This window comes from Canis lupus, chromosome 12 (assembly GCF_003254725.2).
Source record: "Canis lupus dingo isolate Sandy chromosome 12, ASM325472v2, whole genome shotgun sequence".
In the NCBI taxonomy this organism is placed as follows: Eukaryota; Metazoa; Chordata; class Mammalia; order Carnivora; family Canidae; genus Canis; species Canis lupus.
In genome coordinates this window covers 27,951,350-27,978,438 of record NC_064254.1, presented here as the reverse complement: position 1 = coordinate 27,978,438, position 27,089 = coordinate 27,951,350, and the positions used below count along the sequence as shown (strand labels likewise).

The 27,089-nt window shown below is 33.4% G+C and overlaps 1 protein-coding gene across 1 annotated transcript in view; it reads left to right on the top strand.

Moving 5' to 3' along the window:
- EYS (eyes shut homolog) overlaps window positions 1–27,089 on the top strand; it is a 1,522,493-nt gene that overhangs the window by 917,135 nt on the left and 578,269 nt on the right. Inside the window, exons 24-25 of the mRNA XM_025419151.3 lie at window positions 14,357–14,547; window positions 19,426–19,517. Coding sequence (XP_025274936.3) covers window positions 14,357–14,547; window positions 19,426–19,517 — 283 coding nt within the window. The remainder of the gene's footprint in view (window positions 1–14,356; window positions 14,548–19,425; window positions 19,518–27,089) is intronic.

Here is a 27,089-nt window from a genome sequence, read left to right as displayed (position 1 = left end):
TGCAAACTTTTCATATAATTCTTCAATATTGCTTTTCCATATTTTTTTCTTCTCTACTTTTGAATTCTAGATGAGTACATATTAGATTCTTCCCTCTTTCTAACATGTTTCTTAACCTTGTTTTCATACTTTTTATCTAGTGTTTGCTGCACTCTGGATATTTATTCATATCTACATTTCAGTAGATTAATGATCTTTAAAGCTGTGTTTTCCACTGAGTTTTTGTTTCAGATATTTTATTTTTCATTTCTACAAGTTTTATTTGATTCCTTTTCAAATATTCTTGGTCCTATGTAATAGTTTTTCATTCTTTACATTTTTTATTCAATCTCTTACTTTTTAAACATGGAGCAAAACTATTTTATATTCTACATCAGATTATTTAATTAGCTGAAGTATATATGTTTTTTATATTCTTGCTGATAGTTTTTTGTTCATGGTGCTTTGTTTTTTTTCTTTTGGATGTTTGACAATTCTTTGAAAGCACCTTGCCTTGGAGTTTTATTGATAGGAATTCTTAGAATTCTGGTTTTAAAATGTGTTATTCTACTTAGGTTTTGTGATTTTATTTTTCTGCCAAATGCTTGAATACTGCGAACTGTGTATCACTTAAATAAATTCTAGATTTGAGGTCTTCCTAAATTAATATGAATGCATATGCATCAAATTAATACATCTAGAATGCACTTTATATATTAGCAAATTCATTCTATAAACATACAGGAGGACTAGATTTTGGTTATAAATGCTCAGGATTTTTTTTTTGCTTTTTTCCCAGCACTATGGCCAAACAGTCATTTCTTTACCAACTTCTTATATATATGGCAGGTTTATTTATATCTCCCTTTTGGAGTTTAGTTTATGTAGGGATTTCTTATTTGACTCCTAATCTTGAATGGGACCTACACTCTTCTTTCCTATCATGTGCCTCATCAAAACAGAAGTTTTCAGACTTCTACAAGGTCAGCCTTGTAGGAATATAACTTCATTGCACTTCCATTTGTATAGTTTTCAACTTCCATATCTAGATTGGCCTCTGCTCAATATTGCATTTTAAAGTGCTTATTAAAATGTTTAGCCACTATATTTTATCTGTTTATATTTTTCTGTTTTATCAGGTAAATATAGCCCTACATTCTCATAGAATGGAAGGAAATGGAATCTGATTATTCAATTATGACACTTTCTTGTTGGAATTAGCAAATATCTAGCAACTCTGGGAAATCACTGGTCTCACTTTTTGCTACATCCACAGTGACACTACTTTTATAATAAACCAAATTAGTTCTAATTTGTATTTTTATATTATAAACCAAATTATGCATCTAATTGAATAATTCCCACTTTTCTAGAAATTCCAAAAATTGAAAGACTCCTAAGTATCAGGTCTAAGGTTTCCCATCGGATTTACAATATTAGATGAAGCCTTGGTAGTAGTCTTGAATATAAGGATCACCTGTGGACAGCATTAGCTTAAGTAACATTTGTAGATGTAGACTGAATGTAATAAAATGTGCCATCATATATAGTACTTCTCTATAAGAAGGGCAGATTCTACAGGTCTATGATTTCTTGATAAACTTACAGTTTCAACAAAGACCAGAACTGTAATATAATCCTGATAGAGTGAGGCAGAGTTCACATGTATTTTGGGTAGTCCTTTATTTTTTTTTAAAGATTTTATTTATTTATTCATAGAGACCCAGAGAGAGACAGAGATCAGAGACACAGACAGAGGGAGAAGCAGGCTCCATACAGGGAGCCCGACGTGGGACTCGATCCCGGGTCTCCAGGATCACACCCTGGGCTGCAGGCAGCGCTAAACTGCCACGCCATCAAGGCTGCCCAGGGGTGGTTATTTTTTATTTATTTATTTATTTATTTATTTATTTATTTATTTATTTATTGTAGTCCTTTAAAAACAAGAGTTTATTAACTAAGCTTAGAAGTAATTCTGTAGGAACATAAAGAATTCTGTGGACTTTCTAACTGAAAACTGTAGATTAACAAAAACTAGCAGTCCAGTTAAAGATGATTAAACTTATAAATTTACCTGCATTTCCTCCTGAAATCCTACAAATAATAAGAAATATATATATATATATAAATCCACTAAGACAAAGATATAATAGTAGAAGAGAAAACAGACATAAAAATTTGGAAGCTGAGAAACAATTGGACAAATGATAACAGACTAAACAGACCTGAGAATTGGAAACTAAAATTGGCAGTCGGAAATATAGAGAGCATGGTGATTGATAGCATAGAATCTATAAAAGCCTCAGGAAATGGCAAGACTAGATGATGGGAAGTGTGAGCAAAAGTGGAGTAAAAATCCCACTAGTTAAGTGTTTTAGAGTTGATACATTTTTTACCAAACCACCTATGTGCTGACATAATCAGCAGTCCTTGAATGAAATCCGACTAATTTTTAACCTTAATATGTCAGGTTATCCTGCATAGCCCACTGAGCTCACTGAGATGTACAAGGACATCCAGATGACAAGAAGCTTCAAATCTTTACAAGATATTTTCCCAAGGAAATTCATATCTTTCATTTCTCACTTTTTTATTGCAGTTTGTTCTCTAAGCTTTATATCACTCAAATTAACACATCTTTATAACAACTTTGGAATTAAAAGAATGCATTTTGCATTATAGAATGTGTCCTCAGAGCTGTGAAGTGGAAGTTTTTTTTTTTTAATAGTAGGAAAAATAAAAATATAAAACTGATTATTGCAGCTTGGAGACATTCTAAGAATTGACAGATTTTAAAGTCTTTTTTTTTTTTTTAAGATTTTATTTATTTATTCATGACAGACACAGAGAAAGAGAGAGAGGCAGAGACAGGCAGACGGAGAAGCAGGCTCCATGCAGGGAGCCTGATGTGGGACTCTATCCCAGGTCTCCAGGATCACGCCCTGGGCGGAAGGTGGCGCCAAACCACTGGGCCATCAGGGCTGCCCAGATTTTAAAGTCTTATCAATATGCTTATTAGAATTTTTCATCTATATATGTGTATATATACATATAATTTTTTTTACATATAATTTTTAATTGTTTATCTATTGTTTTTAAGTAGGTTCCATGCCCAGCATGGAGTACAACACAGGGCTTGAACTTACTATTTATCTTGAGATCAAGACCTGAGCTGAGATCAAGAGTCAGACACTCAATCAACTGAGCCAGTCAGGTGCCCCAACCATTAAAATTGTTCTTAACTAGATGAACTTTCAGTAATATAATGTGTTTCTACTAGACCACTGGAATTTTCATATGTAACAGTTTCAAAATGGGTCTAAGGAAAACAAATTCTGTATTTAATGTGTTTGTTCCTCAGCTTTCCATTAATGCCATTCCCAGGATGGTTACAACCCCCACCCACTCTTCCTTCTTTATCCTGATTTTTCTGGCCCTTACCTCCATTCTGGGAATGTCACTTTTTTGACTTGTAACCTTCCCCACTGTACTCTCATAACAAAAAAAGATATCATCTCTTTTTTCTTTTCATCATACTTCATTCCAAAAGGACTAGAAATGGCTTAAAAATGCCACATAGTACAAATAACTGAGGAAACATGATGTACTTTATGCCTTGACTCATTTTAATGATGAACCTACATGTTGATAAAAGTCATACTAAAGTGTCAGTGGCAAGTAGGCCTTTTAGAGTTTTCTAAAAGTAGCTGTTTTCAAAATAAATCCTCTAACCTGTCACACCTGAGGGAAGATGTTTTTATGCAAGAACCATTCTCATCAGGGACATTTAGGTGGGTCAGCGGATGAGTTTGAGCATCTGCCTTTGGCTCAGGGCATGATCCCCGGTCCTGGGATCGAGTCCTGCATTGGCTCCTGCAGGGGGCCTGCTTCTTCCTCTGCCTATGTCTCTGCCTTGCTCTCTGTATCTCTCATAAGTAAATAAAATCTTTAAAAACAAAACAAAACATTCCCATTCAGTGCAAAGTAAAGACTGCTGTGTGTGTATGTGTGTGTGTGTGTGTGTACATCAGGGAGGGGGAATTTTCTCCTACCCTTCTTGATTCTTTTGGCTAGTCTAACAATTAAGTTGATATAAGACAGATTAACAAGAGAAAAAAAAAAACATTTAATCCATACGTACAGCAATCTCATAAATATGAAATCCCAGAAGTGATCAAAGCAGTATATTTATATACCTTTTAGACAAACAATAAATTTGCACTGACAAGACAAAGAAACTTAGGCTTGGGTACTAATAAGTAAAGAAACTGAACAGTTTTATTTCCATAGGCCTCTTGGCCCTGATTTTTCTGCCTTTGGTATTAAGGATGTCTCTCTACCTCCTTGTACAGGGAAGTTACCTTTATTTTTTTTTTTTTTAAATTTTTTTTTTTTTTTATTTATTTATGATAGTCACAGAGAGAGAGAGAGAGAGGCAGAGACACAGGCAGAGGGAGAAGCAGGCTCCATGCACCGGGAGCCTGATGTGGGATTCGATCCCGGGTCTCCAGGATCGCGCCCTGGGCCAAAGGCAGGCGCCAAACCGCTGCGCCACCCAGGGATCCCGGAAGTTACCTTTAACATGGGAAATTTATTTCCTACTCTCAGTGGGAGAAGATGGTCAGAGTGTCTTTTTGTACTAGCTGTTTCTCTAATAACTTTAATTCAAAATAATCAATATGCCACTTCGGCATATTTTTGAGAAGCCTGCCCTGAGCTCCATATATACATATATGTGTGTGTATAAAACCATATTATCTATATATTTCTTAACTTGCGTGGTCTCCCTTTTGTCCTTGTATCTATGTCCCACAGTTTTGAGGAACATGATTTTTCATTTGTATTCTTCCCTGTAGCCAGCTGCTGGTTAATAGCAGAAATCATTCTTGAACCTCTAACAATGTTGAAAGAGCAGCTGAAGAGTTGGAAATTAAATTTAATTAAAACTGATTGCTAGGAACAAGGTGAGATATGGATAATCACTATTAACACCTTTATTTATCCTCTTATCTATCAGTAAAGTCTGAGCATCGAAAAGAATTAAACCTGATAATTGCCAAGACAGCTTGAGGGGGAAAATTAGACTATAGGCATCATTGAAGTAATATGATAGATTGTAAAATAAAGTACATGAAAAAAGAATATTTGATGAGTAAATATTAAGTATTTATGATTCTATTTTAATTACATATGAGTGAAGAATTAACTATTTAATTCCTTATGCATTGAGCAAATATTGTACTTTTGAAATGCTGCCCCAAATAAGCAGCAGTCTATCTAGAAAATTAAAAAGAGGTTTCAAAGTTTTATTAATTATAATGTAAGTTACTCATTTGGTTATGTTGCATAAAGGAGAGTACTGGTAATAGCTTTTGTGTTTTATTTTACTGGAAATTAATAAAAAACACATATCAGCAATTAGTTTTTAGAACTTGTTAAATTGATACTTTATTCCCAGATGTATTATGGGCAACCATTATAGTCTAAATCTGATAGCTTCTGATAAATATACAATGTGACGTGCCTGCTTATTTTTATCCATACTTAGAGCCCTAGGCTCTATTATGATGATGTACGTTGGCAGATAAAAATTACTTTTTTTTTATTTTAAAGATTTTATTTATTATTTTAGAGAGAGAGAGTGCAAACAGGGGAAGGGGCAGAGGGAGAGAGAGAAAGAGAAAATCTCGAGAGACTCCACACTGAGCACAGAGCCCCTGTGGGGTTTGATCTCATGATCCTGAGATCATGAGCTGAGCTGACACCAAGAGTCAGACACTTAATGAACCACCCAGGCACCCCAAAGTTACTTATTCAACATAAATACTTATATGTTTATAAAGTTGTTAGTACTAATCTTCTATATAGAAAAAGTAATTTGTCAGAATCATAAGAAAAAGTAAATACAAAGTCATCTCAATATTGAAGCAATAAATCCATCCTAAATTTGCATGAGAGTCTTTCAGGAGACTGCTAGAGCCCTAGAGCAACAGAAAAATCCTGAGTCATTCCTTTTGTTTTCTCTGTAAATTGGTTGATCAAAGGAATGAAAAGTTTAAGTGATAACAAAGGTTTCCCAGTGCTACCACATTCTTATCTCTCTGTGGAATGGTATTTTCCTCATCAAATTATGTTTTAAGTAGTGGGTAGATTTCAAATAAAATAGGAATACTTATAAACCCCATATGCACGGGCAGCCCTGGTGGTGCAGTGGTTTAGCGCCACCTGCAGCCTGGGGTGTGATTCTGGAGACCTGGAATCGAGTCCCATGTTGGGCTTCCTGCGTGGAGCCTGCTTCTCCCTCTGCCTGTGTCTCTGCCTCTCTCTCTCTGTCTCTCATGAGTAAATAAATTAATCTTAAAAAAAAACCAACATATGCCTATAATATTCCTTAAACATTAAACAGGAGAAGGAAAAATTATACATCATCTCGAAGATTAAATGTAACTCAATTTCAGGGTAGATTTATTAATTAAATATTTATTGCAAAGCAACTAAGAGCTCAATAATGATTTTCTATCTATCTATCCATCTATCTATCTATCATCTATCTTTTTTTTTTTTTTTTTTTTTTTTTTTTGAGGAAGGATCTTAAGCAGGCTCTATGCCCAGCATGGAGCCCAAGGGAGCACCATCTCAAAACCCTGAGATCGTGTGATCTAAGCCAAAATCAGGAGTCAGACACTTAACCAACCGAGCCACCCAGGCACCCCTATAAATTATTTTTAAAAAGCAATACTCAAAAACTGGATTATAAGCACTTTGGAGCCCACTGGGGCACTCTTTGTACATTTAGTGATGCTAATCATTACACTACATTACACTAGTCTCTCACATTACAGAGAATGTATGAATTCAGTGTAAAGATCCACACTGGACCTATTATAAATGAACATTTTTTTTTAAAGAATCGAAATACTGTATGTTTAAAATAATTGATAAGCAGCCTTGTTCACACAGAATAAAATTGGTTAGAGAACATGTGCTTTGATGAAAGAAGCCAATTTCTGAGAGATCTACTACTTTGATCAAATTACCTTCCCTAAGCTTCAGTTTCTTAGATAAACTGGCCTGTAAGAACATTAGCCTTTCATGTTTCCCTGGTCAAGATGAGAATCAAATTAGATGATGCATATAAAGGTGCTATGTGAAGAATAAAGTATAATATGCATTCTCATTAGTAGTCAAAGTTGCATGTTTAGTTTTATTCACATTTTTTACTATCATAAAAATAGGTAAGAATGTGAGCTGCTCCTATTATTATGGGAATAGTGGGCACTTAAGGATCTCACAACAGCTCCACTACATAAACACCTTGGAATACTTAGGGTTCTACCCAGAACTGTATAATGTGGCAATACCCTATGCTTCAGACCTTCCTAAATATATACCTGAGAAAAATATAGAGCATAAACATGGAATACCTATTTTAAAAATAAGTTTAAAAAAAAAAAAAAAAAGTTTTAGGGGCAGCCCTGGTGGCTCAGCGGTTTAGTGCCGCCTTCAACCCAGGGCCTGATCCTGGAGACCTGGGATCGAGTTCCATGTCGGGCTCCCTGCATGGAGCCTTCTTCTCCCTCCACCTGTATCTCTGCCTCTTTCTCTCTGTGGGTGTGTCTCTCATAAATAAATAAATAAATAAATAAATAAATAAATAAATAAAGTCTTTAAAAATATAATAAAAATAAGTTTTAGTTACAAAACCTTTGTGTTTCGAGGCTTCTTTCACATATACAGTAGTAGTATTCTGTTATAGGTAGTCTGACTTTCTGTGGTTTCAGTTACCTGTGATCAACTGTGGCCTGGACACAGATAATCCTCCTTCTAAGGTACTGTCAGAAGACCAGTAGTAGCCAAACACTGTATCACAGTTCCTCTGTCATTTACCCCACTTCATTCCATCAGGTAGGCATTTTATCATTTCACATCATCACAAGAAGGAGGCGTACAGTACAATAAGATGTAAATGTAGGTTCAGTACTATCTTTAGTTTCAGGCATCCACTAGCGGTTTTGAACATATCCTCCACAGATAAGGGGGGACTGCTGTACAGACTAGAGCAAATTCTTTATGAAGCAATTCCATATATATTATAATGCAACAACTTTGTTATTATCATTGCATTGATAAACTAAGAGACTCAAAGAGGTTGAACTATTTCTCTAAGATTCTATGCTTTTAAGTGATAAAGCACATAATTTAGCCCAAGAATCCCAACTACAATTAGATTTGTTGTAACTACCATTTCAGAATAGGTACCACCTAAATTAATGGGTAAAGATGGGGAAGTAGAGAAGTGAAGTGGCTTCTCTAAGGTAACACACAGTAAGTGACCAAAATAAAACTATAAAACACCTTGCAAGTCACTACTTGCCTGCTACAGCATTCTGATTCCTAATCAGTACATTAAATGAAATCCTTTATAATTGCTTGAAGATGTTTTATAATTCTTAGTTTATAGTTTGAGTTACATTTGGGGTGGCAAGTAAACAAAAACACTGCCAAAATTAGAAATTGAAATTCATGTTGCCCAATTTGTTTAATGAAGCTAAGTAAAACTTAAGTATGAAAATCAGAAAGGGTACCATGAAAAATGAAATTTTAAAAGCATTCTCCATCATGAGCTTAGATGAAATGTCCTAAACATGAATTCTTGCAAATGAAATTCATGTATGTACACACATCATAAGCAAATGAAATTTATTTTGGGGAAAAATAGAAGTTAGTATTAGACTATCAAAGCTATAATTATAAGCATGTCAATAAGTGAAAAACTGATAAATTAAGTCCTGCTAAAAATTTCAGACAAGTACAGAATAGAAGGAAAATTCCTTAACGAGTTAAAAGATACCACTTACTAAAGAGCAAAACGTTACATTCAAAGCGGAAAGCATAAAAATCTTCCCTGAAAAAAAGAATCTCATTAACATTACTTCAGTCTAGTGTTTTTTTCTGATAGTCTTGGCACTGTATAAACTAATAAGATAGTTTAAGAATTATGAGCAAAAGAATGAAAAATTTCATTACTCACAAATGACACAGTATTACAAAAACGGGAGTTCAATGAAGCTGCTCAATATACAGGTCAATTACATTTCAATATGACAACATAATTAAATATATAATGTTACATTTAAAATAGCAACAAATTAAAAAATAAAATAAAATAAAATAACAACAAATTCCTAAGATTTTTAGAAGTTAATCTAAGAAAATACGCACATGATCTTTATGAAGAAAAGTTATATTAAAAATGTTTTAGATTACCTTGTAAAATGAAAACATACCATGCCCATCTTATGAAGATAAGGTATCACAAATATATCAATTAGTTACAGTTTTTTTTCTATAAGATCATGGAATTCAAATCAATTACCAATATAAATTTTTATATAATTTATTTAATAGGACATTTGCACATGTAACTGGTTCTATTTATATCAAATGGCACAAGACAAGCAATATGCATCACAATCCTGAGGAAGGGTAAGGCTTGTCCTTTCAAAATCAAGACATCATAAATCTATACTAATTAAGTAAGCATTTGATTGGCTTGAGGTTGACAATCTGTCCAATGGAAAAGGATAATGATCTTGGAAACAGAACCCATGTACAGGAAGGATGACGCATGACAGGACTGGTAATGCTGATGAGTACGGGAAGGTTGGCTACTCTATAGTTATCCTAGAGTGATTGGTATTCCATATTAAAAAGCAAAAAGGGTAAAAATGTTTGGAAAGATTCTATACGGAGTAAATATTAAGTAATTCTATCATAGGCGATTAGCAAAAACAAATGATTTAAGCAAGAGAGTAGCATGATTTGATTTGTATTTTAAGAGTTACTTCCAGTCCTTAGAGGTGGCTGTATATGGAATTTTCTCTAATGGTAATCTTTTTCCAATTGCTGGTGAAAGGAAAATATAGTGATTATAGTTGTGCTTCCTTTCAAAAAGATTGTTAATTGCTTTCAGAAAAAAATTTATTCAACTACTTGACTAGCTCTCTCTCAGCTTTCTTTGCAATCATCTGTTTTCTTAAAATCTGCCTCTATAGCTCACATTTATCATACATTTCCTTTGGCTTAATCTTAACTGAATATTCCTTTCCTTCCTTAATCTTAAACTGAATATTCTGGCTTTTCATGTCAGTATTGTTTTGTAAACTTTTTTTTTTTTTGCATCATACGATTAATACTTGCTCTATAAATTATGTCATTGACTTACAGTCCATGGACTAATCAATCTGTGAAAATCCATGAAAGAAACAGAGATTTCATGATTTATTTTGAAATATGCTTATTTCCTACAAAAGTATTCTCAAGTGGCATGAATCTTTAAATTGCCAGGAAAAAAAAAAACCAGCATTTAAGAAAGTATATGTATTTAACAAAACCTGGCACATAGTGTATAAATGTTAATTTTCTACCTTGCTCCTGCTTTATTAGTCGATACTGAGCTAATTGAGATGAATTTAAATGGATTGTATAAAGTTGGATTTTAAGGTGAATGAAATACAATTTGTAGAACATGGAAGTATAAAGAATTAAACATGTAGAGTATTTTGTAGTGATAAAATCCAAGTTCTTTCTAGAAATAATACAAATGAAGAAAACAAAGTCACAGAGAGTTTCTGTAGCTAATACATGGTTGCTGATCCGATTACTAGTAGAACAAAGCATCAAGACTCAATGTTACTTAATAAACATTCCATTATATCTTCCTGTATGTATTATATTTAAGTGTTAAATGCAGTCTTTTATCACATTAGTATTTCTCTATTTTAATGGAAAATTTTGCATATACACACATATCACTAATGTTCACTATTATTTTCTAAATATTACTTCCAGGATGCATGAAATAAAAAGCCATTTTGCATTTTAGTTGTGAATTATTTAAAATTTAGCTGGTAATACATATTCCAGAAAGCAATACATTATCACTCTTTCTTTGAACAATTATTCATGGATTGCACTGGTATTAACAATAATTTATTGGAAGTAGGGTTAAATAATACATGTCCTTTATTTAAACTATTCAGTCATTATAGAGTCATTATCAAACTACCTTGTAGATAAGCTTGGTATTCAATTTTTCCAAAAGATTCCAGTTTTCACATTTAACCTTACGTATAGAACACTAACAATGAAAAAGAGTCTGTTACTTAAAATCTATTTAGTATTTTGTGATCTACTAACCAAGAAACAAACAAACAAACAAAAAGTCTCAGGCTGAGAATCCTGTACTTTTAAGAATTACACATTTTATTAAAAGGAAAATATGCTGCTGGAGTAATTGTTTATAACTTATCAAAGAATTGGATATTATACACAAGAGTTTTATTTTATTCTAACTTAAATGTTCATATATGCCTCAGACTCTGCATTATTATATTCTCCTAAGATCTTCTAATCTATTTAAAACCCTCCTTTGTACAGTAGGGGAGGGGAGGGTTATTGACTTCTTATTTTTCACTAAAATTGCTTTAAAATTTACTTTACCTTCATGTAGTGAGAATGGTTGTGGGTCAGTATGCACTGGAAAATAAAATAATTAGGTGTCAAAAAATTTTTGGCAACTCTCCACCTAGCAACAATTAAATTTTAAATATGTTTTGTGTATGGCTAGAATCATCCTTGTACTCTGTATGTGCTATTGGAAATGAAGGCAAGAACTATCATCTCAGAAGGGAGCAGCAGACACAGGAAATTGGAAGTTCTAGCTTGGACATGTAATAGAGTACTTTGAGTCTTTGAATCTGACAGTCAGCTATTATTAGCCAGGAAATATGGCATGAATCTGGGGAAATACTGGGATTAGATTTTTAGTATTCTTCCAAGCAGAATACAAATTTTGTTCACTATGAATTCCTCCCCACAGGTCTCAATAGAAATTTACTCCACCCTCCACAGTAGAATCAGTGACCAGTTCTAGCCAGTTAACTGCTAGGAAAGGTTCATTCTATACTTGGGAAAATTCTTCCTTTCTTGAAAACATAGGAAACTGAGCGATGGGACACAAATGTGGAAGTATGTCATTTAAACTACCACTGCCCACCATATTAGAATCAGAAGAAGACAAGGCTGCTTAGAAATTCCCATGTGAATAGCAGAATGGAGGGACAGAGCAAATCTAGGTCTCCTCTGAGGAATGAACTGAGCTTTTTAGAGTCCATCTGAAAGCCCACCTTATTCTTGAAGTTGCTTTTACTTAAGCCATTGAATTTCTTTATTTCTGAAGCTACCTTGAATTGGGCTTTCTGGTTATATGTCCCAAAAGCATACAAACTCACTCAAAGGTATAATTATAATGTGAGGATATACAATTCAGATAGATTCTTCTTTTTGAAAAGATGAAAACTGAAAGGCAGGAACTTATTTAATTGTAGATAATGAAAAATGTGTTGCATTATTATTTTACTCTAGTACATCATTACTGGAAATAGCCTCTACACTTACTCTTGCTTCATAAAACTTCATTGCTTACTGTCACCACTCTTTTTATTTGATTGTCTTTGCTAAAAATGTAAAATAAAATCTGTATTCATGCATGTGAATAGGAAACACTAGAAATATGGTCAAATTACTATGGCTTTATGTAAAATATTTCATGATTTTCTTTATCCAAACAAAACACAATTCAATTTTCTCAATACATTTAAACAAAAGTTATAGTTTTTGTAAGAGATAGTATGGTTTCACAAGCTTGAGAAAACCAAGCACTTGGCACAGAATGATGAACCAAACATATATGGCTCTTGACCTCATATACCTTACAAATGGGTGCATGTGTAGGTTTTCATGTAAAGCACTAGTCACATAAAACAACTTAAGTTTTAAAAAATTAGTCCATAAAAAGACAAAACAATGAAATTAAAATTTTTGAGTTTGCTATTGTCATTTGGATTGTATCTTTCCAAAATCCTTAAAAATAAATAGTAGTTTCTTCCTTTCACCAATGTTGGGTCTATTCATGTAATACTAGTTTTCGTCTGAAAATAGTTCATGCTCTTTGACATTTTGAACTTTAAATCAAATGGCTATTTGTCTCCATTCCCAATTCATTCAAATAAGTGGCTGAAACCTTTTAAAATTACTTAATATGTGAAACTTTATTGCACTATGCAGGCAGCATCATTATTAAACTCTATAATGAACAAATATCTGTTTATTTCACATAACAATTGAAGTAGTTAAGATATCAAAATTAAATACACATTGATAATATTTTCCATCTTTGAGCCACCTTCACCAATGAATTTTTTATTAAAAAAATCTCATATGCTTTTATGTCTACAAAGTACACTTTTCAGGAAGTATTTTGAAATTTCTTATTTCTAGTTGAAAGAAGAAATTCTTTGAAGTTTAGCTGATTATTTCGTTAGAGTGTTTTACAAGTTTGAATATATAACACAATATTTTGAAAACTTTGTTGAAAATTTAAAATAAAAAACACCACATAGGATATAAACTCTGTAGAAGATTTAAAGTACAGATTTTTAAAAGAGTGTTATCTTATGGTGGGCAGCAAACTAAAAGTTTCATGAATAATCATTTGTATTAATTGTAAAAGAATAAAACATTAGAAATTCTAAAGGGAGTTTGTGTATTTATCGCAAAAGGAGGAGCAGAAGGGAAGAAGCGAAAGGAGATAACTCATATCTATTGTTACAGAAATATCGTAAAACAATCAGTCAACTTTTTAATCAAACAGAAGCAAATTTTAATAATGGAAAGTAACATTAAAGGAGTAAACTAACTAGGTATCATTAATCACCTATTTATAAATTTAAGAAATGTAAATTGTCCAGATATTTTACTCAAAGTGTCTATATTTCATTTCAAAGATTAAGGCTAATTAAAATAGAATCATTCAGAAGATGAGGAAAAAAAGAACAAGGGAGTGATCATTTTTAAGGAAGTTCAGTTAAAATAGTGTTGCTACAAAAAGATGACAATTCCTTTACTTCTCAATAATCTCTTATCAGCCTTCAAAAGCTACTCAATTAAATTAACAGTAATGACATAAATCATAATTTGGTACCAACATGTTATATATACAGTGAATAAGAACTTCTTTAGAAAATATTCCAATTTCTGTTGACCTGTAACATAAAGTATAGCTGAATGCACTGTTGAAGATTAATCATCTAGATACTCCTGCCTTCCAGTGAGATTTGATCACGAAGCCCCCAGTATATAGAAATTATGATAAAGCACTGTGACTATGGCAGAGGAAACTGGTACCCAGGCTTGTAGCAGGCAGAAAAGAGTCAAGTATGAGCCACTTCAGAAGATATTATGCTAATGTTAATGTGAACCCAAGTATTGAATATTCAACTCCAACCTAAATTGTATTTTCTTTCTGACTCCACAGATTTCAACTGTGCTTGTTATTATGGAGATTCATATCTAGAATTTCAGAAAGTGTTGTTAAATCCACAAAATAGCATATCACTAGAATTTCAGACCTTCAACTCCTATGGACTCCTGCTGTATCTCAAGCAAGACTCAGATTCAGTAGATGGGTTTTTAATTCAATTATTTATTGGAAATGGTACTTTACAGGTAAGTTACTACATTTATTTCATTTAAAGGAATTTTAGAAAGTTCTGATTCTTTAGTGGTTATTCTCAAAATTTTATCTTAAATATGTCTTTTATAACCACCAGTAGTCTGTGTGTTATGTTTTTGTAATTTTGTGTTCAATATTATATAACAAAATAGAGTATTTTAAATAGCTTTAATTCTCTGTTTTTAACCTTTTTTCCACTGTGGTGTTTCCAAGTATCCCAATGATAGAAATTGCCACCATTTTTTTATATCTTTAATGGAAGATGTGATCTGGGGAGCCCTAAAATTTTTTCAGACAATCCTTAAGGGAAAAACTACTTTCATAAAAATACTGTTATTTGCCTTTTTCACTCTTATTCTCATAAGTGGAGTTCTTCAGAGACTTCATGTCATGTGAGATGTCATCTTTCTGATCATTAATGTAATGTGTACTTACACATTTTTGTATTTTAAAAATGTCTGTTTTAAATTTTAACATTATGGGATTCCTGGGTGACTCAGTGGTTGAGTGTCTGCCTTTGGCTCAGGGCATGGTCCTGGAATTCCAGGATTGAGTCCCACATCAGGCTCCCCTCCTTGAGGCTCCTTCTTCTCCCTCTGCCTGTGTCTCTGCCTTTCTCTCTCTGTGTCTCTTATGAATAAATAAAATCTTTAAAAAATAAAAATAAATAAAATTTAGCATTATAATTATTGACAAACATAACCCAGTAAACAAAAACTCTTTGGGGTCCTCAGTAATTTTTAAGAGCACAAAGAGTTTCTGAGATCAAAAACTTTGAGATATGGATTTAACACACGGTAGTCTTTATAACAACCCTTTTTAAAAATCCAAGTTTGCTCTTCTTTCAACACCATTCTGCCTTAACAAATCAACTCATATTCTTGTAAATACCCCGATTTAGGAAGTCATCAAACTCATCACTGCAGTAAGCCAATAAACTCAACATAGAGTAATATATGAAACATAATACTGTATTTTTATCTACCATTTCTTTTCTGATATGATTTAAATTTGTGAATTTCCCTGAAACAGTGAGTTATACCTTATAAATTAAATAAGCCATATTCCAGTTCGATTTTCTTTAAATGTTCATCTTTCTTAAGTAATATAAACTCATATATATTATTTAGTACAAAGTCTGATGCCATTAGTAAATATCAGCCAGATGCACCAATTAGTAGCAGTAGTATTTTTATTCATTCATGTATATGTTCACTCATTCATTGAACATTTATCTATTATCAATCATTTTGCCAGGTTCTGAGGATTCAGTGAAGAATTAAAACACTCTTTTTTTTCTTGTATAACTTCCAATTGATTATAGAGCAGGTAAAACAGGAGTAAGAAAATAGAATTATAAAATAAATAGAATACAGTAAGGAATCCTCAGAATCATTCTTACCCTTAAAGTTTGTTGATCTCTGCTCTATAGCATTTTCCTCAACTAAAGACCAAAATTTTCCATTAATCTTATAACAAGCAGAAAGAAATGTAGAGACCAAATGTAAAAAATTAAAAAACACACATAATATTGAACACTGGCCACACTCAAAATGTTTCCCTTCAGTACATTTTTCTGCCCTAGACTCAACTCCCATTAACTAAGTGTCTGTCTCAGCTAGAGAACATCACTGGGACATCTCCAAGAGACATTATGAGGAATTACCAGAGACTTAAGGGACTGTGGAAGAAAATATTTTATGAAACAATGAATCATTGGAGACTTCTTTCACTTTCAAATGAATGAAAATACTTTCATAATAGGTTGAATCAAGACATTGAGGAATTCTAAAACCACAATGGTTTAAAAAGACATGTAGAATTTCTTTTTTTTCACTATTATTTATATTCCCCAAATGAGTAAGAACATATGATGGGATGAGCACTGGGTGTTATTCTGTATGTTGGCAAATTGGACACCAATAAAAAATAAATTTATTATTAAAAAAAAGAATTTCTTTTCTTTAGGTTTTATGACAAAGGATATATATTGATATGTCTGTAATAATTACTATCGTTTATTGAATTGAAATTCTATGTCAAATAAATAAATAAATAAATAAATAAATAAATAAATAAATGAAATTCTATGTCAGCCTCCATCTTGAGAAGATTCATTAAGATCATGGGCTCTAGAGCTAGACTCAGTTTGGAGCCCAGCTCTGCCACTTAGGAGCTTTGAGACCTTGCAAGTCACTTAAGCGCTTTGTGCTTAAATTTACTCACTTGTAAAATGAGGGTAATAAAGATTGCTGTGAGGTTCAAATTAGTAAATGAATAAATGTTGTGATGTAAATGTAATACGAGTAAATAAAGTACATGCATATAAACACGTAGAAAGATGTCTGGGACATATTAATCAAATGCGAAGTTTAGGTATTTTCTCTCTGCATCTCACAAAACTGCTTCTCACAGAGTTTTTGGTATTATACACGCTTTTGGAACTCTTTTAAGAAATGTAGATAAAGAATTTTTACTTTGTTGTGTAAAGCCAGAATTCTTGTTCTTTCTGCTCACATCGCTGCTTCCTTGGAATGATTTAAGGGAAATTTCAGTGTTATTCTATCTTCATGATTTTAAGATTTTCCTTGTTCCGCTATGATTTGTTGAGACTATGCTCCAATTTCTTCATCTATTTTTAAAGTATAATCATATGAGGAATGCATTTATGTTACAGTTTTCACAAAAAGACATATTTATGGTTGCACTTCCACAGTGATCATAATTAAGACCCATTCTAGAAATGCAGAGTTGTTAGTCAAATGTTTTTTTCTTTTTTTAGGAAATTTAAGTTTTAGGAAAGTTTAATAATATGAAACTTGATTTTTTAATTAAAATTTTTTTGAACCAGTTTTTAAAAACATTTTATTGGCTCTTTCTAATAACAAGGAATTAAGTACATAGATAATGTCCATTGTTGAAACTCAAACACCAGTCCCCAGACTTATTAGTTGTATTGCAAATCACTGTGCCTCCCTGGCGAGGGGCAAACCACTTCACCTCAGTTTCTACCTCTAAATAATGGAACTAATAAAAGAATAGTACCTACTTCTAGATTTTTGTTTGTTTTGTAAGGAAGCAATCAGTTGTTACTTACAAGGTGTTTTAATCATCTGTGATGCGAAGCAATCACTCAGTAAATAGTCACTATATATATGTAGTCTATATATCATAATATGTATATCATAAAGGAGCTATTTATAATAAAAGAAAAATTCAATTAAAAATAATAGAAATGCCCATTAAGTATTTTATATTTATTTGACTTTGACAGCTCTGAAGATAATAGGGAATTAACAAGACTTAGTAGTACCTGAATAAGCATTTTCTGATATATTTGAACAAATCAAGGAGACTAACCTTCTTACAGACATAAACAAACTCTCTGTTGGTCAGTACATTATTATTTAAGTTCAAATAACTATCTTCATTAACAATGTAGAACTTCGAATATTATATATAAGAAACAGCTAAATCAATATTTATGCTATTAAAAATATTAAATATTCTCTCTGGTCACATCAGTTGTATACTAGGTATAGAATAAGAACTTAATAAACACTGACTTTTACCTAGTTACACAGAGCTTGAAAAGAATGTATAGCCAAATGTTATGCAACTACTTTCCCTGCAAAGTTCATGTAGGTCGACTTGTTTTTGAAAATCTCAAAATGTGATTATGCTGTTTAACATTTTATATTTTATTATTAATATTTAAATATACTGTTAAACATATTTCTTAAAGTCAACTAATAGTAGATAATTTTGTAAAGGAAAAGAATCTTTTGCAATGGCCAAATATTGTAAATTTTAAATATATAGCATAATATTTATCTTTAGATTATATGTAGGAAATTTTAGATCTATCAATTTAAATATAGCTAGATGTAGGACACCCAAGTGACTCAGTTGGTTAAGCATCCAATTTGATTTTGGCTCTGGTCATGATCTCAGGGTTGTGAGATAGAGTCCCACGTTGGGCTCCATGCTGAATGTGGAGCCTGCTTAAGATTCTTTCTCTCCCTCTCCTGTCCCTGCCCTCCTCCTATTCTTCCTCTTAAAATATATATAGATACAGATATAGATATAGGTATATAGATATACAAACACATATATGGCTAGATGCACAGAAGTTATGAACCACGATGTAACTGTGTTTCTTTAACTTACATGTGTGTTATTGATTTCTTGCAGATATGATAAGTCCCTTTCTGGGAAAGAATAACTGTAATATAACTAATACACATGCAGGCATACGCTGTTTAGAGGGTGAATAGGCCACTGCAGCCCACCTGTGGAATTTCCAGGGGGTCCTGATCAAATGTACCTGTTATAGACATGATCTGCCCCCTTTTAAACTATTATTCAATTAGTAGTAATCTGACAAAGATCCACCCCCCAACAAGCCTCAGGAAGCTTAGAATGAATGGTTAATTTCCATAATCTTTAAAGTTCCCTTCCTTGAACACTAACATCACCCTCTAGATTGTATTCACTGGTCTTCACATTGCTCAATTGGTAATATCTAAGGAAATTTGCCAATAACAGTTGCTTTTGGCTAGCAGAAAAAGCTGCCTTCCTCACATATGTTCCCCAGAATACTGGTAAGAAACAAGCATAGTGTGTGTGTGTATGTGTGTATGCATACACATGTATGGTGCATATATGTGTATCTGATACTTTAACATTTATCTGTTTGAATTCTGGCTTTTATTAGTTGTATACATTGCACTGTCACTTTTCTAAGTTTCAGACCCCTTGACTCCAAAGCAATATAAAAATTATTAGTAAATTCTAAGTCTGATACAAATATAAAGTGTTAATTTCATAGTGAAAAACTAAAGAAAACCTTTTCTTTTTTTTCTCTATAGTACTACTTTTTCTGTGCTGGTGAAGCAAAATTGAGAAGCATTAACACTACAATTAAAGTAGATGATGGACAGAAGTATACACTGCTTATCAGGTAATATACGCCTGTTTTCTTCTACATTTAAAAGAATTTCTTTAACACTTAAATTCCTCTGGATATTGTTTTTGCCTTTTATAAAGACAAGGTTATAGTGATTAGTATTCACAAAGCTTGTATGCAAATTAACGTTTAGCAAGTCATTCCGTCTTTTTTCTATGTCCTAAAATAGTACTGAGGAAAGAATGTTATAGGGGTTATATTATCAATGAAGTTATAGAAGCAGCTTTACAAAGAAGCCCTGAAAGTTTCATATTATTTTCAAATTAGAGAATCATAAAAACAAATGAAAGTGATATTTCTTTTAGTAAGCAAACTTAAGCACATTAACTGTGGAGAATTTATAACATCCAGAAAAAACATAAAGAAGAAAATTAAAATGATTCATTATACCACAGTCCAGATAGAAAATGAACATGTATATTACTATATTCCCAAAAGCTGTGATTGAAGGTGACTCTATCCCCACACCTTCACCAACATCAGATATCATTTTGCCACTCTGGACAAGGGAAAATGATATTTTGCCTTAATTTTCCTTTGATGTATATAGTAAGGCTTAATTTTTAATATAGAATTAATGCCTTTATATTAGTATTTTGCTTCCCTACACTATTTTTTAATTAAATGGTGCTTTAAGATACTTAACCACAGTCCTAATCCAGTATATAGACTATAATAAGTTATTTGGTTGTAACAATATATTATTATTTAGTAATAATAATTATCTATTTAAAACAAATAAAGAGGAAAACAGGCCAAAACAGACTTGTAAAGAAGTTATTTGGAGATCTTACGGATATTCTACCTTCCTTCAGCCAGAACTTGCCAAATTCTATTCTCTAGAAGAATGTTTTTATGGAAAACTCACCTAAAAACCGTCTACTACTGACTAAATTAAGGAAAGGCTACATCGCACATACCTCCTTTGTTCAAAATGCACAAGAGCTTTTTAAGAGCCCTAAGATGCTATTTAATAAAGCCTCATTTTCTTCGCTTAACTCAAAATATGGGCACAGAATCCTTTAGTATATTTCTTTAGCATTTTAACCTTTTGAGTAACTAACATTGGGGGCAGTGCACTTTGGGAAATGCCATTTTAGCCAAGTTAACAATTTTCCTGGGCAGACACTACCATCATCTGAAGGTAAAGCAGGTGTATGAGTATTAGGGCAGCAGTAAAAATAAATTATGAAAGACTTATTTTGCCCCCTCAAAGAAAGACAGATAAGAAGTGATGTAAGAAACAAAATGGTACACAAGAAGAAACTTTCCTGGCCTATGATATGTTAAGAAAAAGGGTTAAAAAAAATCATTGAAAACACAGTAATCATACTTAAAGTTTATTAAACACCAATAATGTGTCAGGCAGTAATTGTATTACATATATGAATTTATTTATTGTTAAGGACAAGTATAATTATTACCTACATTTTACAAACTTAAACACAGATTAAATACAGAAAAGGACATAGTTAAAGAAATGGCACAATTGCAAGGCTGCTCCTATTCCAAACCTACGAATATGTTTTACGGCATAGACCTTATGACCCATGCTATAGAAACATAATATAATTTGATCTCTTAACCCTAAAAGAATTGCTGTATATTCAAGATAAGACAAAGATAAGAATTATAAATGACCTGCCCAATGAAAGACTTTCAGCTGTAAGAACAATGCTAATAGCACACATTAAACAACTACCATATGTCAGATGTTTTATAAGCAAGTAACTGTTTTAATCCTAGTAAGATTCATAAAGCCATTATATTGATTTGGTCAGGCTGCCATACCAAGTACCACAGATTGAGTTACTCAAGCAACAGAAATTTATTTTCTCACAATTCAGGAGGCTGGAAGTGTAAAATCAAGGTATCAGCAGGGTTGGTTCTTTTGAGACCCTCTCCTTCACTTATAGTTGGTTGTCTTATTCCTGTGTCTTCACATCGTATTTTTTTTGTGTGTGTATCTGTGTCCTAATTTCCTCTTCTTATAAAGATATCAGTCATGTTGGATTACAGCCCAACCTTATGATCTCATTTTTACTTACTTACCTCTTTAAAAACCTGTCTTCAAATATAGTCACATTCTGAAGCACCGGGGGTTGGAACTTCAACACAGGAAGTTTGCAGGGGACATAATTCAGTCCGTAACACTCATTTTTCACATTTGAAAACTAAAGCTCAAGAAAATAGGCATCTTTCTCATTGTTAGTCAGTAGGAAATGTTAACAAAAAATTCAACCTAGTAAATTTGAAGGTCTGATTGACCTTATTAAATGATTCTTAATGAGGATAACATCCCATCTAGCAAGTAGAGGGGTTTTCTGCTGAGCTACACAAAAGCAAAGTTTTTCAAGTCAGAGAGAGGGCATTAGAAAAAGGAGAATTTATTAGCAAGGAATACATTGTGTAGGATAGAAAGTGTCTAACGGTAAATTTTCTTGTATTGACTATGTTGACTGGTCAAATGTCACATTCCTAGGGAGTTAAAACTGCAGTTACGTTAGGTGTTAACTCTTGCTTGCTGACTTGGCCTAAATGACTCTATTTTGAACCTGTGGTTCTCTTTTTAACAGAAGCCAAGATTAAAACCACAATCTCTGCCCCCTGACCTGATCTTTTTTTTTTTCTATTATAACATGTCCGGTCTGTGTTTTAAGAGTGACAACATACTATTTAAAATCTTCTTTAAAGAAACATTAAATGTAAAACATTACAAAAACCCCAAGAGTACCTGTTTTTCACTGGTCTTATCACAGGTTACTTTAAGGATATTTAACAACTAAAAACTCACTTTCTTTTATGTTATATGACTTTTTTTTCTTTTTGCAATTTACATACTATTTGTTGCTTTAATTTTTTATCAACAAGTAGTTGATTGTATCTAGTCTAAATTCTCTAAATTTAGAAATTCTTTTTCAAAAGTTATTGGTTTATTTAAAGTAATGGGAAATTTATACAAATATACTCTCGTCTGTGATTATCATCTATAAAGAACAAGAGTGGGCCTCCATTAATTTTATTTTTTATACCTTTAAAATATACCTTTAGAGGTAAAAAGGAAAAATATATCTTCAATTTTAAATTTAAAGAATGCTGTCACCATATTTTTTTTTACCATTAACATACTCTTTTTTTTTTTTTTTCATTTATTTATGATAGTCACAGAGAGAGAGAGAGAGGCAGAGACACAGGCAGAGGGAGAAGTAGGCTCCATGCACCGGGAGCCGACGTGGGATTCGATCCCGGGTCTCCAGGATCACGCCCTGGGCCAAAGGCAGGCGCCAAACCGCTGCGCCACCCAGGGATCCCAACATACTTTTTAAAGTAAAGCTAAATTGTATGCAAACATTTCATTCCTAGTTCTAACTTTTGTATCTCATTTCTGTTAATGACATTACCCTTAAATATGAATATAAGAAAAGCATTTTTCCTCACATGCTTTTATGGAACTGTAGGAAAAAGAGTAGCAAGGTTTCTCTCAGTCCACGATGAAGTGCTCTCAGAAAGAATGAAACAAATATCCTCCATGAAAAAGTAACACAGTTCATTATTTTAAGAATAAGGAAAAACAAGATATTCTGCAGAGCAGCATGGCCCCTTTAAAAAAGAAATGTGTGGGGCAGCCTGGGTGGCTCAGCAGTTTAGTGCCGCCTTCAGCCCGCCTTCAGCCCAGGTCGTGATCCTGGAGACCGGGATCGAGTCCCACGTCGGGCTCCCTGCATGGAGCCTGCTTCTCCCTCTGCCTGTGTCTCTGCCCCTCTCTGTGTGTGTGTGTGTCTCACGAATAAATAAATAAATCTAAAAATAAATAAATAAATAAATAAATAAATAAATAAATAAATAAATAAATAAAAAAGAAATAAAAAAGAAATGTGTGATTGCATAGCTTAACAAAAGCAGGAAGGAAAATATGGAATGCTTAAGTTTGGTGAAATATACACTAGCAAATATTAAAAAGCACACATATTAGAAACCAGTTTGGTGAGAAATTAGCTAGAGCTGTTACTCATCTTTTAACGAAAGGAGGAAAAGTGAAAACAGAACCAGGCTGTGATGTTAGGCTGATGAACAGCAGCATGTAGTATATCAAAAGGAAAAACCAGCACAGATAGGTATACGTTTGCTACTCCACTGTTGAATGCCATAGGTGTATTTAAGCATGAGGTGCTGAGAGAACCTAAGATAGTGGTGCATATATTCTCAGGCAAATGCAAATCTGAGTGTGATGCTGCATTTCATCCATATCTGTTGGTATATTTATCATAATTATGCTTATATTTATATTAATTATGTTACATATCATGTGTTTGTATTATAAACATCATTGCATATATTACATGATCATACCGTCATTATGTATCATGATATATATTAATACCATATAGTTTTACAATAAAAGAACTTGTATTCAATATATAATGAGGATTTTTTTTTTAACCTATTTAAAGTCTACTTAGGGGTTCCTGGATGGCTCAGTTGGTTAAGTGTCCGCCTTCAGCTCAGGTCATGATCCCAGGGTCCTGATACAGCCCCGCATAGCATTCTCTGCTCAGCTGGGAGTCCACATCTCCCTCTCCCTCTGCCCCTTTTCCTGGTTTGTGCACTCTCTTGCTCTATCTCAAATAAATAAATAACAATTTTAAAATAAAAATTAGAATAAAGAAAAGTCCTACTTAATATCTACCTTAGTTCTTGGGTCTCCTGGGTGACTCAGTTGGTTAACCCTCTGCCTTAGGCTTGGGTCATAATCCTCGGGTCCTGGGATCGAGCCCTGCAGTGGGGCTCCCTCCTAAGTGGGGAATCTGCTTCTTCCTCTCCCTCTCCTTCAGCCCCTCTCCCGGCTCTTGCTGTCTCTCTCACTCACTCTGAAATAGATAAATAAAATGTTTAAAAAAATAATCCACCTTTGTCTTGAAAGATGTAGGATTTGGAATTCAAAGACAGACATAAATTAGGCTCTTCTAACCTCCTCAAGTATGGGACTTTGAAGTGTTTTGTTTGTTTGTTTTGTTTTGTTTTGTTTTTTATGTGCCTACCAATTAAAAGTAAATCCCTGCCTTTAAAAAAAAAAAAAGGAAACAACAAAATCCTTTCATTTCCTTTCATAGTCATACACTTTTAGTGTACATCCTGAGTTGTAAGTAAATTACATAACTCTACCAGTTCTCCTGGAGATGTCTCATGGAGAATTTGTTGGTGTGGCACTTTGATTTTGGGTAGGCTGCTCCTATACTGACAAATGTACAGACCCAAATAAAACAGAACAAATGAGAACATCTTCAGGTACTCTTGAATTGCTTACCAGCTACTGTTTATGCTTAGTCATGTGGACATACAATAAATTATAGTGAGTTTTGAAAAAAAAAAGCCTTAGTGGATATAAAAATTGTGAATGAAACTTAGGAAGACTGACATGTACCAATGAAACCCACACATTAACCAGTACTTTTTCAATTGGATACAAAGCCTTTACTATAACAACATTATTTCTCTTAGATGATGATAGAAGAATGCTTCTTAAGTAAGTTTAGTATCAAATGAAGAAAGGAAGGAAATGCATATTTGAGACCCTTTAGGTAGGCACCAGGGAGGATGAGGTCTGCAAATGCAGTGACAGTCGGATTATATAGGTCGTCAAATGCCACAATAAGAACTGTGAACTAGGGATCCCTGGGCGGCGCAGTGGTTGAGCGCCTGCCTTTGGCCCAGGGCGCGATCCTGGAGACCCGGAATCGAATCCCACATCGGGCTCTCGGTGCATGGAGCCTGCTTCTCCCTCTGCCTATGTCTCTGCCTCTCTCTCTCTCTCTCTCTCTCTCTGTGTGACTATCCTAAATAAAATAAAATTAAAAAAAAAAAAGAACTGTGAACTACATCGTAAGCAATAGAGACTGACTGGAGAATTTTTAAGTAAGGGAAGCAGATAATATGATCAAAGAAATATTCGCTTTCCTTAATTCAGTATGCAAAGCTATATAGTACACAATAGATTCTAAGTTTCTGCACCTCTCCAGATCCACTGTATAGTTTCTTTCTCTCTTCTCTAGTCCTTCAGAATTGACCTGTATAAATTACATTGTGGGCTTGTAAAGGTTTGAACTGTGATCCTACAGAATTTATGTTTGATGTCCTAACTTCTAGTATCTCAAAATGTGACTTCATTTGGAGATAGAGGCTTTGAAGAGGTAATAACGTTAAACTGATTGGAGTGGGCCCTAATCCAGGGTGACCAGTATCCTCATGAAAAGCAGAAATTAGGACACAGAGAGAGAAGCATAAAGGGAAGACAATGTAAAAAGCCATGAAGGCTGCTCTCTACAATCCAAGGAGAGACACCTGGAATAGAACTTTCCCGCACAGCCCTCAGAAGGAACCATCCCTACTGACACCTTGATCTTGGACTTCCAAGACTACAAAATTGTTAAGTAATACATTTCATTTATTGAAGCCACCTGGTTTGTTCATCTTTTTTTGAGGCAGGTTTAGCCAACTAATACAAGCTCCCTTGTCCTCCTGCTTCCTGTAGGGTTCAGTCATTGGGGAACACTGGCAAGTAATTTGAAAAGCAAACGATTAATGTTGAGTTATATATTCCCTTGGCCTTGTGTAGTGTCCCAGGAGCTGGTTCATTCTCTCTAGTGAAGGTTTCAACTCTTTGCAGATGACCTTCTCCTTCAAGTTCTGATAACTCTTCTGTTCCTGATAGCCTTTAGATACAGAAGCAGTATCAGAGTAATTATATTATGGTCCTGGAATCCAGTACTATCCCATGTGGCTTTCCAACCCCTACCACATCTTTGAAGAGTTAATTTATTAAACCATGTTCAAGTTATATTAGTTTCAGTGTGATGTGTGTTTTTGAGTGAAAACATTATTCTCCTCCAGTTAACATGGCAGAAAATGGGTGGATGGTTTAATGGAAAGAGACTTAGAAGTATCATGTCTCACTTCTGTTGACTTTCTGTTGGCTAGAACTCACTCATGTGAATACACCAAATAGCAAAGCGAACTGCAGAAGGTTTTCTAACTTTGCACCTAGGAAGAAAGTTAAAACAATGTAGAATATTCAAGATGAGAACTATTTCTACAAGAGGAAGTAAGATAACTGTTTACCTTTAGAGATAAAGACAAAAAAAATAATTAGTAAACAAAGTCTGTAACACTTAATAGTTTAATTTGAATTATGGTATTTATATTTCTTGAATCTTGGCTCTAAGTGGTTCACTGGGCTGCTTATAAGAAGAAAGTAGAAATAGAAATTTATATATGTATAATATATACTGTTTATTTAGTAATTATAACGAGCTTCAAAATGCATACAATATCAAATTACATATTGTAAATAATCTCTTCATCATTTGTGTTTCTATGACTGAAATTATCCCAATATATAACTTTCTTTTTTTTAAGATTTTTTATTTATTCATGAGAGTCACAGAGAGAGAGGCAGAGACAGGCAGAGGGAAATGCAGGCTCCCTGCAAGGAGCCTGATGTGGGATTCGATCCCAGGACTTTGGGATCACGCCCTGAGCCAAAGGCAGACGCTGGAACCCTGAGCCACC